The sequence below is a fragment of the Rhopalosiphum padi genome, chromosome 1 (genome assembly GCF_020882245.1).
Source record: "Rhopalosiphum padi isolate XX-2018 chromosome 1, ASM2088224v1, whole genome shotgun sequence".
Lineage (NCBI taxonomy): Eukaryota > Metazoa > Arthropoda > Insecta > Hemiptera > Aphididae > Rhopalosiphum > Rhopalosiphum padi.
Window position 1 is genome coordinate 37,814,410 of NC_083597.1, and position 16,062 is coordinate 37,830,471.

At 32.1% G+C, this 16,062-nt stretch overlaps 1 protein-coding gene across 3 annotated transcripts; it reads right to left on the reverse strand.

Moving 5' to 3' along the window:
* Positions 1–259: 259 nt before the first annotated feature.
* Positions 260–14,084, reverse strand: LOC132917285 (uncharacterized). 3 transcript variants are annotated; one of them, XM_060977957.1, is made up of 8 exons: positions 13,131–13,443; positions 12,844–13,064; positions 5,145–5,285; positions 4,948–5,073; positions 3,347–3,451; positions 3,006–3,258; positions 2,780–2,916; positions 260–2,665 (listed from the first exon to the last, which is right to left on the reverse strand). In XM_060977957.1, the coding sequence occupies exons 3-8, from the start codon at positions 5,278–5,280 to the stop codon at positions 1,020–1,022; spliced, it is 2,403 nt and encodes an 800-aa protein (XP_060833940.1). In that variant the 5' UTR covers positions 5,281–5,285; positions 12,844–13,064; positions 13,131–13,443; the 3' UTR covers positions 260–1,019. The 3 variants fall into 3 exon arrangements, with proteins under 3 accessions (XP_060833940.1, XP_060833942.1, XP_060833941.1); XM_060977959.1 differs by lacking the exons at positions 12,844–13,064; positions 13,131–13,443 and adding an exon at positions 14,020–14,084; XM_060977958.1 differs by having other exon boundaries at positions 12,844–13,443.
* Between the last annotated feature and the right edge of the window lie 1,978 nt (positions 14,085–16,062).

Genomic DNA, 16,062 nt, shown 5'->3' on the forward strand with positions numbered 1-16,062 from the left:
ACGAACTATACTATACAAAGTTGATTATCTGATAATATAGAAGCAGGAGTCATGTTAAATCGAGAAATAGAGTATTGACTTAGAATAGTTCTAATAAAATATTTCGAAGTTTTTAATGCGTAATTACGTAGAATTATCGTAAATCCCGGTGATTAATTTTTTTTCTTCATCTTTATGTATATTGTGTAAAAATGTATAGAAGTTACATTATCTATAGATAACTAGATACAAATTATATATTTTATAAAATTTATAAACATTAAATAATTACATTTTTTATTGTTATAATTAAGCAAATATTTACAATCTGTAGCCTGTAGGTATACAATTAATACAATAAATAATATTATATTATATAAACTATAAGATACCAGGACAAAGCTTGAGTGGAAGGAATAACATCCATCGACATATATTTTATTTGTACAGATTTATTTATTTATCTAGAGAATGAGTTTAATCAAGAACTAAAAAGATCTCTGAACCTTATACCAAAGTTTGATTAAATATTTGATTGTAACGGACTATTAAGCTGTTATTTGAGCCTAAGATTACCTTATGACAGATAAATATATAATTTTATATATATTGTACATTATTTATAATGCCATTTCAATTGGTTCATAATAAACAATGACTAACAATTTGCAGTTCATCTCTAAAAGCTTTATTCCATTTTCCAAGTATTTTTATGTAGATTCTAATTAATTTTGTGTTCATCATACAATTAATACAATATTCCGGGCCCTGGGCCCTATGTACATAAAATGGTGGTTACGAGTACGGTATTACGTCGGTGCCTATACGTATTTATAATATCATGATGTATGCGTTTAGCAAATAAAAAATTAAAAACGAACGAGGGGATTAGATGAATGATTGTACTTATAATAATACTATTACATCGTTTAACGGTACTGGGTCATGGTCGGGGGAGGGGGAGTCAAGTCACGGTGTCGTCACACGTTGATTTAGACCTATTTATTGGAATATCGATAATGATTTGGTGTAACTATGCACTAGAATCTGGTCATCCTGTGGTCGATGGACGGAGGTGTGTCGTACTCGTCGACCGGAGTCAGTGGCCGGCTTCTCGGGATCGAGTGTATATGCGACCCGGCCGGCGAGTAGTAGTTCGGGTTGGACTGGCCTTTGAAACTGGACGACTGGCATTTGGGGGCGGCCACGTGGACCGAATCGTACAGGGCCTGCGTGCTCCGGTAGTTGACGTCGGTGACGCTAGCGCCACCGCCACCGTGACCGTAACCGAGCGACGGCAGCGAGCTGGTGATCTGTTCGCGGACAATGCCGAACATCATCATGTACGTGCGTGGTATGAACACGGTGACCACGACCACAGTCGCGGTTGCCGTCAGGCCGACCATCACGCACATGTCGGACCACCGTCTGGGAAGCACCGCGTACGCGGTCGCCCAGCACAGCCAGATGGCGGACACCAGGTAAGTGGTGATGGCGAAGCACGCGCCCTCCCGGTAGTTGCGCTTCGACCGGAACACGAACGGCGACGTGATGCACAGGAGCACCAGCAGCAGCGCGTCGTAGGACATCGTGCCCAGGAACAGTGGACCGTCGACGAACACCCGACACAGGTCGGACGACGGCGCGACGGCGGCGTGTATGGCCGCGAACTGGACCATGAGCGCCAGCTGCACGCCCACGGTGAACGCGAACAGGGACGTCTGCAGGTAACCGTTCACGTGGCTCATGAAGCTCGAGTCGCAGTCGCACGCGGCGATCATCATGCCCCGGGCCAGCATGGCGGAGAACACGAAAGCGCAGCTGCCCGACGAGCCGAACAGCTTGGCGTAGCACACGGCGTGCCGCGGCCAACCGGCGGCGCTGTCGCGCACCGCGAACGGCACGGCGCTGGCGTACATGAGCAGCGTGCCGGCGACCAGCACGAGCGTGAACGTCGGGTTGCCCTCCATCACGTCCTTCTTGCAGACCCGCACCAGTATGAACGACGCTATGCACGCGGCGCACGTGGCGCCCACCGCCGACACGGTCAGCGTGGACGCTATCCACACGTCCTCCTTCCACGTCACCAGCAGCGGTCCGTACGGCGGGGACGCGGGCGATGGTGCCGCGGTCGGCCGCACCCGGCACGTTGGACACGGCCCGTCCGTCTCGCTGCACTTGCCCAGATACGTCAGCTGACCGCCGCCGCCGTCCCGCTGCAGCCACAGCCGGCGCGTGCCGTTCGAGTCCTGCGCGTAACCGCCGACCGTTTGGCCGCCGCCGCCGTACTCGGTCACGTGCACCAACGTCACGTTGTACTCGCCACCGCTGCCGTCTAGCAACAGCAGCCTGTCCAGCACCCGGCCCACCGTCTCTACGTCGTAATAACTCGCGGCCGAACGGTTTGCCGCCACCTCGCCGCACTGTGCCGTGGACGAGTTCCGGCCGCACTCGTCGTCGCCGTCGTCGACGACGTTCCCGAGGTACGTGTCCACCGCGCGCAGCACGTCCACGGCCGTCTGCACGAACTGCGCGGACACCGCCTGCAGCTGTTCTGCCGGGGCCGCGGTAGTAACGCCGCTGTGGCTGCTGTTGCTACTGTTGTTGCCGTTACTGCTGTCGTTGTTGCCGTTGACGAACGGGCAACTGCCATACGCTTGAAACACGTACGACCCGTACTCAAAGTCTGAAATAATAGTGAGAATAGGTACCGTGAACTCAATTCGAAACGCATCGTATAAACTCGAAATCGCTTTGGTCGCGGACGTGTTTCGTTTGAAATATTTGAATAAATAGATACCTGGTTTTGGCGGTAGCGGTCCGTCCAGTGGTATTATGATGAAATGGGCTATACGAACGGTCGAAGACGATTCGATAATTGATTTAATGATATTCTTGTTCGCCATAACAATCACTACTGAAGAGTCGTTCAAATACCTAAAACAACCATTTTCCAAGTTAAATATACTAAAAACAATACGAAATAAAATAACGAATTCACTGTATGTAGGTATAAAATTAAGTACCCAAAATTATGAGCTAAGACTGTACTGTTCAAACACAATCCGTTGTCTTTGGCTACACTTTCAAATCGTTGAGCGACATCCAGATCCTGCGCAATTAATACGTCCGCTACATTGATATTATTTACGATTAAAAACTTAACGGCTGCTTCGGCATGGACGTCTACGTCAATGATAGGTCCTGCCGTTATGATAGGTATATCCAAACCAATCGACGGACTGATTTTGGCTCGTATGTCTTCGGTAGTGTAAATGGCTACAATTTAATTTAATTAAAATAGTGTTTTTTCTACATGAGTATCTATTCTAGATTTATAGTATCAAGCAAATATTGTAATAATTACCAATTGGTATTGTCGAATTATTACAATCTTTGTCGACAACAAACGATATCAACGCTTTTTGGAGGTCTGAACTTCGGTATGAACACACTTCGTACAAAGTTAATCCTGATTAAATAGATAAAAAAATAAAAATTTATCAAAACAAATATGTTTTAAATAATTAAATGTATGAAGTCAGGTTAGAGTATAATAAATCTTCTAATTAGATACCTTGTGCAGGCGTGCACTTGAGATATCTGTAATACCTATAAATTAAACTTTACTAACTATAGATGAATAGTGGTTTTGATAAAACTGCAATCATGGAATGAAAATCATCTCCCTCAAAATTACCACTGTCATGAATTTAAATTGTTTATTTCGTGTATTGAATTTCAAACACCACAAAGCTAATAATATTGCACACTTTAGAAAATTAAAAAGAGTACGATTTATTGTTTCCTATTATAACCTATGTATAGTCAACTCTTATAATTAAAAATCATTTTTTTAAATGTACCACCTTTAACATTTATCATACACAATTAATAATTACCGTATACTGTATAGCTATATAAGTGAGATAGTCTAATAAATTATGTTATTTTATTATGTATTTATATTAGAGCCATACTATATAAATTATAGCTAAGGACGTTAGGTAACCTACAAAATAGGTACATAATATTATATGTATATTATTATATTTTATTTAAATTATGTATATTATGTGTATTTATGCGTTTGTAAAATACTAAAATGAATTGATTAAAATTAAAAATATATATATTTTACCATTTTACCTCATCGACTTCTGCCATATTCATCGACAATTTTTCAAAATGACAAAAATTAATAATTATACGAGTATATAACCATTTACATACAATATAGTTCACCGATTGTGCACGGAATCATCCAGTAACGATTACATTAATTGTCCATTAATTTACCAGTCAATGGAATTCAACCTCCGAACCTCCTTTCGGACAAACATTGGGAATTAAATTTGGGGGACAGTTATTTTAGATTATATCGCATAGGTAATTATTAATAGTGCAACGGGGAGACGAATTTCAAAACGATTATAAATTAATGGAAAAGGGAGAGATTATGACCTGATCTGAGTCATGATAGTAACGACGATTTAACGTCTAAATATATTATCATAACACTGAACCACAAGTAACGGAGTATTACTGAATAACATAATATTATATACATATAACGCATACACCATTAGTGTTGTAGAGATTTAACTGAGATGAGAACCATTTGGTTCCCCGAGTCTGCCGGATATTTGTATTTATACACGTATTTGTATGAAGTCGTAGTAAGTAAATCTTTATTATGGGGGTATGGGAGTAATTGCTTATCGTATCAATGGCTGAAGCAAACATCCAATGTTCAGGCTGGTTAAGGAAATTTAACAACAGAAATCAAATTAAAAAAAAAAAAAAAAACATTCACCATAACGAACAACTAAATTATTTATTAATAAATTATATATTAATAACATAATTATAACCATATTACATGGACAATGATGCCATGATAATAATTGTTATACCTACATAGGTACTTCCTATAATATTGTTTATTAATATATTCATTTTACATACCCAATGTAATACCCGGAATGTAATGAATCGAATTTAATATTTGCACAACGGTGGCTACCATTTCCATTGAATGGATACCTGTAGAAGTAGGGCCCGAGCATTTCTCATCGTAAACATCAAAAAAACCTGGAACACACGTTAAATTCAAAAATGAAAAACCTGTACAAACTTTAAATTATTTTGAACAATTTATTCACCAGTTAACAGAAGATCACCATTCGTCTTGAAAAAACTCATGGACTGTCCATTTTGATTTTGTTCACAATCCAAATTATACGTCGATCGCACCATGCACGCTATTAACACAGCTGACAGACTTATTGCTAACCGCATGTTATCTATTACAAATAAATTTATTTCATCAAACATCTTAGACATCAATAGTTTCATCTTTAATTTTTTATTTAATGAATTTTTTAGTGGTTGTTACTTATCGTCCACTTTTTAAATGTATGATAACTTAAATTAATTTTTTTTTAAATATTATTTTATATAGTTTTTTGTTGACTTTTTTAATTTTTTATGTTTTTATCATTCTTTTATATACAATTTTTATTTCTTTGTATAACGTGGAATATTTTAATTAAATTAGGTAAATACATAACATTTGAAAAAAATTTTAATAACATATTTTACCAATATCTAATGATATAGAACTATAAAGCAAAACAGTATTGTTTATATTAACAAAATCAAGACAAATATTATTATATATATATAATAAAATAATATAACTAGAAAATAAAGTTATTTAGATTCAATAAACAATAGGTTATTAAATTAATAATAATTTTGATGCAAATTAATGCAATTTATAAGTTTTTTCTCTTCATATTAACATCCGGTTTTTATCCTAGTTTAATAACAATACAATAATGTTTAAAACTGATACAAATTGTTGACAAAATATACTGTAATTTTTTTAATTAATCAATTTAAAAAGGCATAATTTTTTTAAAAATTACACAAAATATCTTATAAAGTAAAATAAAATAACTGGTATTTTTTTCTAAAACTTTGGGTAATACAGTTAAAATTTGTAAAAATATCCTTGGTTAAACAAAACAATACATTTTATAAAGCTTTTTTATGTGGTTAGATTTTTACTGCTCTAAAAATGCGAATTCGATGAAAATTGTATTTTCTTAACAATTATTCGAGTAAATACTACTAAGTGGCATGATTAAGTAACACGTGACGTTATAATAAGTTAACGCGTCACCGGCCAATTATCGCGCAAGAGCTCAAAATGTCTAAACGTAATATGCCTTGCTAATAGCTATTGTATCTAAACATATTATATTAAATACTAATTAGAACACTTAACACGCGTTATCTATATAAAACTATGTTATAATATTCAGAACGCTTGTAATATGTAATCTGACAAATTGTACCCTTAGTTGCTGTACTATAATGAAAACTATAGTATAAGCGACTCGTTTCAACGCTTGCAAATTTAATTACGACACCGCCGACCCTTACGATTCTCTAATCCAATAATAATACCTGTATATACGTAGTATAAGTACCTATACTGTGAAATTTCGTACACCTACGTACCCTGCAGGCTTCTGTTTTTACTAACACACAACATAATTTGAAATAATTAGTTAGTAGGTATTACGTTGAACCAAAGTTTAAAGCGACGACGTTTTTGTCTGTATACATATTCTAAAGTGCTTAAACAGAATTTCCCAATATGAAATTACAGTAACTTATGTATGCCACTATTGGTAATCGTAGTATAATATTATTATCAAATTTGTTTAAGTATAAAAAAAGTCCCGAATGAGAAACAAATAAAAAATAAACTACTTATCAAAAAATAGCCCATGGACTAAATTACAAAAATAGGTAAAATATCCAGTAATAAAATAATTTGAATATATTGATATATATATATATATTGCAATAAGTAAGTATATAATTTGAATGTAATATTATTTATAAAATTTGTTTTTACAAATATCTATAGGTACCTAACTTTTATAATTTATTTCACTCTTTACTCCCCAAATATATAGTCGACCGCCCTTGTTCTACACCTCCAAATATTTATACTTAATAACATATTAAATACTGAAATAAATCATTAAAATAAAAAACTACAAAAAAAAAATTCTAAACAATTTATATAAGTAATATATTTGTATAACTTTGGTTAGATATTAAATGCTTCTAGGTATTAATCTATTACTAGATTTAATATTAATAATAATTAAAAATATTAAAATCTCAAAATCTTATAGTTAAATACAATATACATATAACTTTGAAATTCACTATTAATACACACACCTTTCAATATTATAATATATATTATATTATGTATGTGTGTTTTCGTATTTATGTAAATATACAATAATATACGAAAATCAAGAACGTTACTTTAGTAAATACTCGTTAATATAGCTTAATTATACAATATTTAACTCGAACGATAAAGCTTACATACCTAACAATAACACGATTTTCAAATCGTAGATACAATTCAAAATAATTAACGCTCATTCATAAAAACTTAATAATACACATACCTATTTATTTATTTATGATATATGACGTTCAGGCCGTTTGGAACGGAACAGAACAGAAATCAGAATTTAATAAATTTAAAAAAAAAAAATCCATTAAAGCAAATTATATAGGCAACAAATAACATAATACATAATAATAGGTAGGTATAGACGTATAGTCGTATAGAAGCATAAATATTTTAAAAACAGAATCACTAATATGATAATATGAGTTATAAATTACGCATTATTGTCATTAGTATTCGCACTTTGAATTCCTTTAGATAGATTGTAGCTATTTAACTACCAAAGGTCTACACTCATACAGTCATCGTACAACACTACTACCCTGTCTTTAAACCTGGTATATTAGCACTTCTCGGTGTCCTCGATAATGTGCCTGATAGTCCATATTATCATGTACTTACAGAGTAGATATTGGATCATAACCCATTTATGTAATAAATGATTACTCTAATCTTGCTCTATCTCTATACGATTTAGACTTTAGAGCCATTCATGGGGCTCTGTTAAGGTCAGAGCCCGGGATTCAGTCAGAAGAAACACAAATGATAAATTGATTTAAAAAACTTGAGTTAGTCGACCGGTTAGCCCACATCTCCTTTGTAATCATTTACTATCTCACGAAACCAAATAGCACAAAACTAACGGTCAGATGACAATAAAACATTACACACCTTGCAGTCGTAAATGTAATTCTCGTATTCCTATGTCCCCTTTAATTTTTCTTCGTACTATACATTAAAATATTTTAAATAATCACATATTCGCGTTGATTATTTATAGATACATAAAATAAGTAGAACTCTATTATACGCGGTACAGCAATAATTTATTGAAATATTTTTAATAATTTTTAAAATCTATCAATATTTAATTTTGTTAACTAAATCTTTAATATTGTACGGCTCCCAAAAAAGCGAAGCACGAAGCAATTGCTCTTAATACCCTTTGTTAAATTTCCTACTCTGATAATTGTGATTGATAACGCTGATTTAGTAGATGTAATAGAAATTCTCGAAAAAAGAAAAAATGAAAAGATGAAGGTTTTATAGTGGAAAAATTACTAGGTAGTTGAAAATATATGCCTCTCTCTTTCTCTCCGTATATGGAACACACTTAATATATATTATACATGATAACCCGCAAAGATTTACTAATTCAATTGAAACAAGCAGGGTATAGTTATGTATAGACTGTGGAGTATACTCTCACCGCACATACTAATAAATCTTCTTGGGACACCTATTATATTATATTGTTGTATCGGACTCGGGTAGACATTTTCCCACGGCGAAATTTTCACCCCGGCTCTTACACATCACGTTCACTTGGAAACAAATGAAATTATACCTACTGCGACTCTAACACGCTTTATCGACTGCCATATAGCCACATACCTATATAAGTATAAAAGCCACTTACAAACATAATGATAATGGCACTGGTTAAAGCACTGCAATGTATAAGCAATATCATAGGTCTTACCCTATCTCAGCCAAATCGTATAAAATACATGTAACAAACCTCCAAACGACTTAATATTATATTACCTATTATACCTACTGTTTCGACTATGTTCACGAAGAGAATTAGATTTTTTTTAACAGTAGGAAGTATATATATATATATTTGAACATTATATCACAATATTATACCGCTTTCTTTAATAAGGTGTAGACATTTATAATTACGGTTTTATACAACATCATGGTACATGATATAATATACATATACATATATTAATAACAATTGAACATCTTCAATGAAGCCAAGTCCTCTGCAGTGGATCTCGAGTTTTAGTAATGTACCAATTCGTATTTTAACCATATGTACGGAAATATTATCGATATCCATGGTTGTGTTAATAATCAACATAGTTTATTTTTTCAATTTCTCTATCTGCATTTGTATTAGTAGTCTATCCCGAACTAAAAAAAAAAAAGGTGATCTAGTCAAAGTTCGGGTCACTGAATTACAAACTTACTGTCTACGTCAATGTTTCTCAACCTTTGTATTATGACAACATACAATAAAAAAAAATAAGAATAATGGGTAATATTTAATTTTAATTGGTAATATAAAATAATATGTAAAATATGTCGATAACAGATAATTTATTTTTAATCATCGTTGAAATTATTTCAAATACCCGTAAGTTTTTGTAAATCGGATCAAAAATATTTGTATATTTTGTGTGATTTTAGATACTTAGTGACACATTTGGACTTATTCGGCAACATACTGGCTGAAGAATACAGTCACTAGCTTGGAGGTGACAAACTCTGTTTAGTTGTAAAGACATTTGGGTGTTAATATGATTGTTGTAGTTGGATTTTATTCAATAAATAAGTAAATAATAATTAAACGAATAATATTTCTAGTACGAAAAATAATTTTAATGAAGACTAAATTCACTATAATAATGAGCTAAAAAATATGTATGTAACTAAAATTAAGTATAATCTTTGGTGCAATAATTATAAAATATAAACGATAAATTTACAAAATTCCAACCACCATTTTTGATAAAGAATCCTCACACCCATAAAAACCGTAAACAAGCATTAGCCTCATTTTTTTTCACAGTAGGTATTACCTATTAATAATTAAAAAATATTATCTCTGTATAATCATTTTCAAGTAGCTTACGTAGCAATAAATAATAGGTACATTTTTAATTTAAATAAAGCTCTGTATATCTACTGTCTAGACTACACAAATTTTACACATATAATATATATTTTTTATACACATCGTTTAATTATATTAACAATAGGTACAATATTTCAATAATATGCACATATATGTCAGTTTTTTAATGCAGTATTGAATATATTATAGACAAGTAATAGTCTCTTCGAGACGTACCTACTCATTGAGTGCCTATTTGTTTAAACGTAAGAATCAAAATGATTTTTTTATATACCAATCGATTAAAATGTTTTAAATATTTAAAACACATTTTAATCCCTGTCAATTTCATAATAGTTTACTAAGAGTATGGTTATTTTTTCTTAGAATTTAATTCATATACGACTTGATTCTGAATACCTAATTTTTTTTTTTTTTTTATTGATTAAACCAACAAAACCACATTATCGTAGCATTTTTTCTACCGCGGATATTTAAATTAATTTAAATTTCGATTTAAAATTCTATACGTAGCTATATAAAATCTAAATACAATAAACATGAATATACCATTCTGCAGTGAAACGACCATAAATAACAGAATGACAAAAGGAACAAAAAAAACCCGTTCGTTATAAGTGAAATGTCTTAAACCGAATTGAGTTTGAATAGAGCTGTCTGTACGTTCAACGGAGAAATTTCACGCTCTCTGTTGTATGGAAGACAGAGGTGTTATGTCAAAATATTAAATATCAATTTAAACAAGTATTATAATTAATGTAACCGTGATAAACAAAACTCTAATATTTGCAAACAAATAAGATATAGCAGCAGACTTGCATATAGGTATAATATTATATATATATATATATATATATATACCAATATACCTATAAATTATGAATATTCGCAGTCGCATACCCTGCTGAAACAAACAGAAAAAAAGGGTACAGCAGGTGTTAAGTTTAACTCGTCACTAAGGAGTCCCTGTAATGAATGATGTGTTATATTTGAATTCAATGATAAATAATCACATTCAAAAAACGATTCTGAGCAAAGATGGTCAGTCGTTATTACTAAGTATATTTTATAATATGTTTTCAAAATAAGTTATTTAAGAGAAACCTTGTATTAATTTTTTTTATTATTATAAAAAAATATTTACATTCTATGCTTCAAAGCATAATAAGCAAATTAGATACATTATACACGACAATGATATGCGTAAGCTACTCATTGATAGAACTCAATGATAATTATTTATTTTATTTTTATATAACATCGATTTTTTTTTTTTTTTTTTTCTTTTTTTTTTTATAGTCGATGGGAGAATTTCTAAAACGTGAGTTTGATGCAAGTTTGGCGATTAATGAATTAGAGTTTGAATGAGTTTAATTTAGAGTTGTGGATAATTGATTTACTGGCTATATTTGACATGTCAAACGAGTGCCATAATACAGAAGAAATAGGTACTTAATAGTCCTAATACAAAGAGTGATAGATTGGAAGGTTTATAAAATACAAATTTGGGATATCTTAGCACACCCCCAAATATATATTGCATACGCTCAAATAGCTCTTAATAGAGATTTGTAATGGGTTATCTATAATTTTAATGTAAAAGGCTAGTATTGATTTAAGAACAAGGCAAAGTAAATTAAGTCTACTATTGAGGAATTATTGTTAAATTTTATTTGGAGACCCCAAATCAATCTTACGTCCATAGGCATAACTATTACTTTCAGTTAGAGGGGGCTAAATTCCTAAAAATGTTTTATAGCAAATTTTTTTAATTTGATTATTATTTATTGTTTCCATTGGTGTTTACAACTTATTTAAATGATTATTCGTTTATATGAAATATTACATTTTTGTATATTGTAGGCAAAAATAAAGTTAATACTAATATTATGTTTATATGCACATGCATTTACCCAAAAATGTTGGGGGGGCTGAAGGCCACCCAAGCCCCCCCCCCTAGTTACGTGGCCTATGCGGCTATGCTTATGTAAAGTATGAAACCGGGATATTTAACTTCTGAAAATATTGGATTTAGAAAAAAGGAAGTATAGATTTTTTTAGCGTGTATGAGACATTGAGACATATATTGATTTTAAACCGAAACAATTTAAAATTTAAATAATTTTAGCTACAAAATAAATTGCAAAGTTTTGTAATCTTGACGAATTATAAACTTAGATTTTACAAATAATCGTGCCAATGAATATCTTTATTATTTTTAAATAGCATTAACAATAACATAATGAAGCTTGAACTAAGTTTTTAAACTTTTTCACGAAGCAAAATATTTTTTTCGTTATTTATTGAGGAAAACATTTTAAAAATATCAAATGCCTATAAATAGCTCAAATAGTCAAAATCTATTTTTAAAATGTTAAATATCTACGATTATTTTATTTTTAATAATAACAACAAAATAAGAAAATCGATTTTATCAGGTTTTATGTAAAAAAATGTTGTTTTTCCAATTGTTATGAAAAGTAGGTACGGGGAGTTTTCTATTTTTAGTTTTTACCTCCCAAAAGCACAAACTAGATCCAATTTACTACAAAAAAAAAACTTTGATTAAATATCAAAGTATTTTTTCTACTATAAATCGTATACACATATACATAAAAAAGCATAAATAATTGTAGAATCAATACGTTTATTAGCTCCGCTCAAAATCTAAAATCAGAAAAAAGTAAAAACAAAGACTCACCTTTCGCTTGCGATGACAATAATAATAATATTATGATACACTATATTATCATAAGTACCCGGACTATATGATATATTATATTGTTCGGAAACCGGTTACTATTCGAATTCTGCCGAAGACAACTGCAACTATCGCAAAAGCGTGAACATGTTCGGCGTGGGTAGGCACCGCGTGATGAACATCCACGCGGGGTACATGTGGTGAGCCTATGTATGTCGTACCTAATTATTAAATCATAAATAGGCACTTAAATAAAATAATTCACATCGAAGTTTCCTGTGCCTAACCTGTGCAGCCCGTTATTATTGCAGCCACGACATCGTGGTCATCACACTCTTTGGTCAGAGTAGGTATATAATTTGGCAGCACGCGTATTTTCGAAGCCACACAACGACACGACGTAAACGCAGCAAAGTAAAATGTTGTGGTAGTTTACGTTATGGTGATTTATGGTTTAAGTCTTGCCGTGCGCGCCTAGACGACTTGGGTGACCCTTAAAACAATAGGTAGGTATGACATACACACGCGCAGCGCACATATACGCATTATGGCCTATGGGGTCGTAGCGTCGTCGGAGGTGAACTGCACGCGAAGCCCTACCAAAAGTAGGTACCTTCACGATTATCTACCTCTACTCCAACCCTTCCTATTATTTTTCTTCCCCTTAATCGCGCCGTTCGTATATTTACCACCGCCAGTAGCAATCCAATAAAAGCGATCGAGGGTCTCCGTCGGATCCATCCCCACCCGCGTTACTAGACCGCCGTTTACCCGCCCGCGACTCGCATTTTAATAAGTCGTAGTACTCGTAGTCACTCTATGTTATAGTCATCTATACGTTTTTAGATCTTTATGAGCATTGGCCATAGGTACATAATAATAATATGCGATAATGTGATATTAAAATGATATATATATACGTAAATACGTGTATGTCTATATACAATGCACATTACTGCACCTGCTGCGACCGTCGGTCGACACACTCGGCTAGCTGAGGTAGCCGAAGTAGGTAACCGCGGCTGCCGCGTAATTTCATAATAACAATAATACACCTGCGTTGACAACGGACGCCAGCCAAGCTATATTATTGGCCCACGTGAGGGTCGCGACTTGCATGGACAATATCGCATATAAATATGATATGTGTATATAGATAATATATTTTGTACTTACCCCTGATGTACGGTACCGATTATTATTATTGGGCTGCAGGGATATATTATAACATATTATAATACCGTGTCGTGCGGCTATAAATTTAATAGGTAGGTATAGGTACCTTAGTCATATTATTGTACTTACTTGTGTATTAACCTACGTCAGACGATCAATAAGTGCATGACTACCGCAGAGGTTATATACTACATATAGTATTTTGTTACAAAACAACAAAAATTTAGTCACTAAATGTTTACGTTAACTACGGCCGGTTGGTTTGTTGTTATTTTTCGACCCTTTTACACACCACGTGGACGGAAAAAAGTGTTCGGCGTGGGTGAGATTTATAGAATATAATATACAGATAATATTACAACCGCTCCAACCGTTCCATTGCCCCAAGTCTATAATATATCGAATAAATTAAATGAAAATAACAATGAATAGATTTATGATAGATATTAGAAAATAGTAACATAGATATAGATTTATAAGTGATGATGAGATAAAACCTATAATTTAAACGTGCTAATTTTCAGGGCTATAAATGTGTCTAGTGTCTATACCTATCTAAATTCTTTATTTAATGATCCAATAATATTAAATTTAAGAGATTTAATGTTTTTCAACACCGTGATAGCATATTTATATATTATAAAAGATCTCTTCATAATTTTTAAGTAAAAGAAATAATATAAATGAGATAAAATAGGTAATTTGCGTTTTAAAAAAATATGCTCTCATAATAGATTGGTGCATAGTTTAATAACTATCGTACAGCAAGCACGTAATTTTTTAAACTCTATCGAAATCGAATTATGGTTCACAACGCAAAAATCACTTGGGTAGTTGTATAGATAAATCCTACCCACTTAAATAATTATATGAATGTACTTATCTACCAAGTACCAGTGGCGATTATAGGATATTTTTTTTTGGGATGGGGGGCAAAATTGTTCATATTATTTTATATCATATCATATAATTTTGTAAGCACAATATTTAAGATTTTATGTTAAGTCTTCCAAATATAATATAACTGTGAAGGTAATTAAAGCTACCACTATTACCTACTATAAAATATAAATTGACTACTATATTATAAGTTTATCATTTATCATAGAGATAGGTACCTACCTATTAATTAATGAAAAATGTAGGTACCTACCTATTATAAAAATTATATTTTGACTTGAATCATTCTCGACAACTTTAACTATATTTTAAATTAAATACATAGTACAAAGAAACAAAAATCAATAAGTTTGATAGACAAATAGATAATTTAATGAACCCAAATAGTTAAATCATTTAACTATAGATATTATTGTATACTTAATTATTTTTGTAAACCACATATTATACAACAATGCTTGTTTAAAATATCTAATATTGAATCAATTTTTAACTTATAGTTTTTATTTTTATTCTACAAATATAAACTAAATATTTCAAAGTATTTTAAAATTAAAAATTCATAATGCTTACATTTTACATTTTTTTTTTAATTCCATTTCTTTAATCTTATTTTCTGATAAATGTATTAAATAACATATTTCAAAACTAAATATTATAATGTAAAACATATTATAATAATAAGTTACCAAGATACTTAAGGTATTATATAGGTATTTCTTTTAGCAAGGTAGAAATAAAGATTTATATCCTTAAGATCATAGTAGAGCTTAAAATCTTCAAGGCATTTAAATAAGCCCTATAAATTTTCCATAGAATCATTATTTTGATTTTAGCAGGTACTATACTACTATGCTAGTAATAAATTGCTTTCTCATATTTATTTAGGATTTCTCCTTGCCAAACATGAATCAATTATAAATGAGGACTCCCATTTTTCTTTTTCAATTTTCAAATACTTCTTATATATTACTTTCTTGTTTCACGAGGCTTGGGTTTTTACTTTTATAAAATAAACAATAATAAAATAACAACTAACATTCTGTGTTTATTTTGATACACCTACTTACCTAATTAAATATCTTATATTTACGTCAGTTTTTAATTGAAAATTTTATATTTTTATTTGCTAGTACTTTTAAA

What these genes read in the sequence shown, in the direction of transcription:
- LOC132917285 (XM_060977959.1), bottom strand. Translation starts at nt 5,280, where the DNA reads ATGCGGTTAGCAATAAGTCTGTCAGCTGTGTTAATAGCGTGCATGGTG. An exon ending in TGGTGATCTTCTGTTAACTG is followed by an intron (nt 5,074 to 5,144) that starts GTGAATAAATTG and finishes CGTGTGTTCCAG; the next exon opens with GTTTTTTTGATGTTTACGAT. An exon ending in GTCTTAGCTCATAATTTTGG is followed by an intron (nt 2,917 to 3,005) that starts GTACTTAATTTT and finishes TGGTTGTTTTAG; the next exon opens with GTATTTGAACGACTCTTCAG.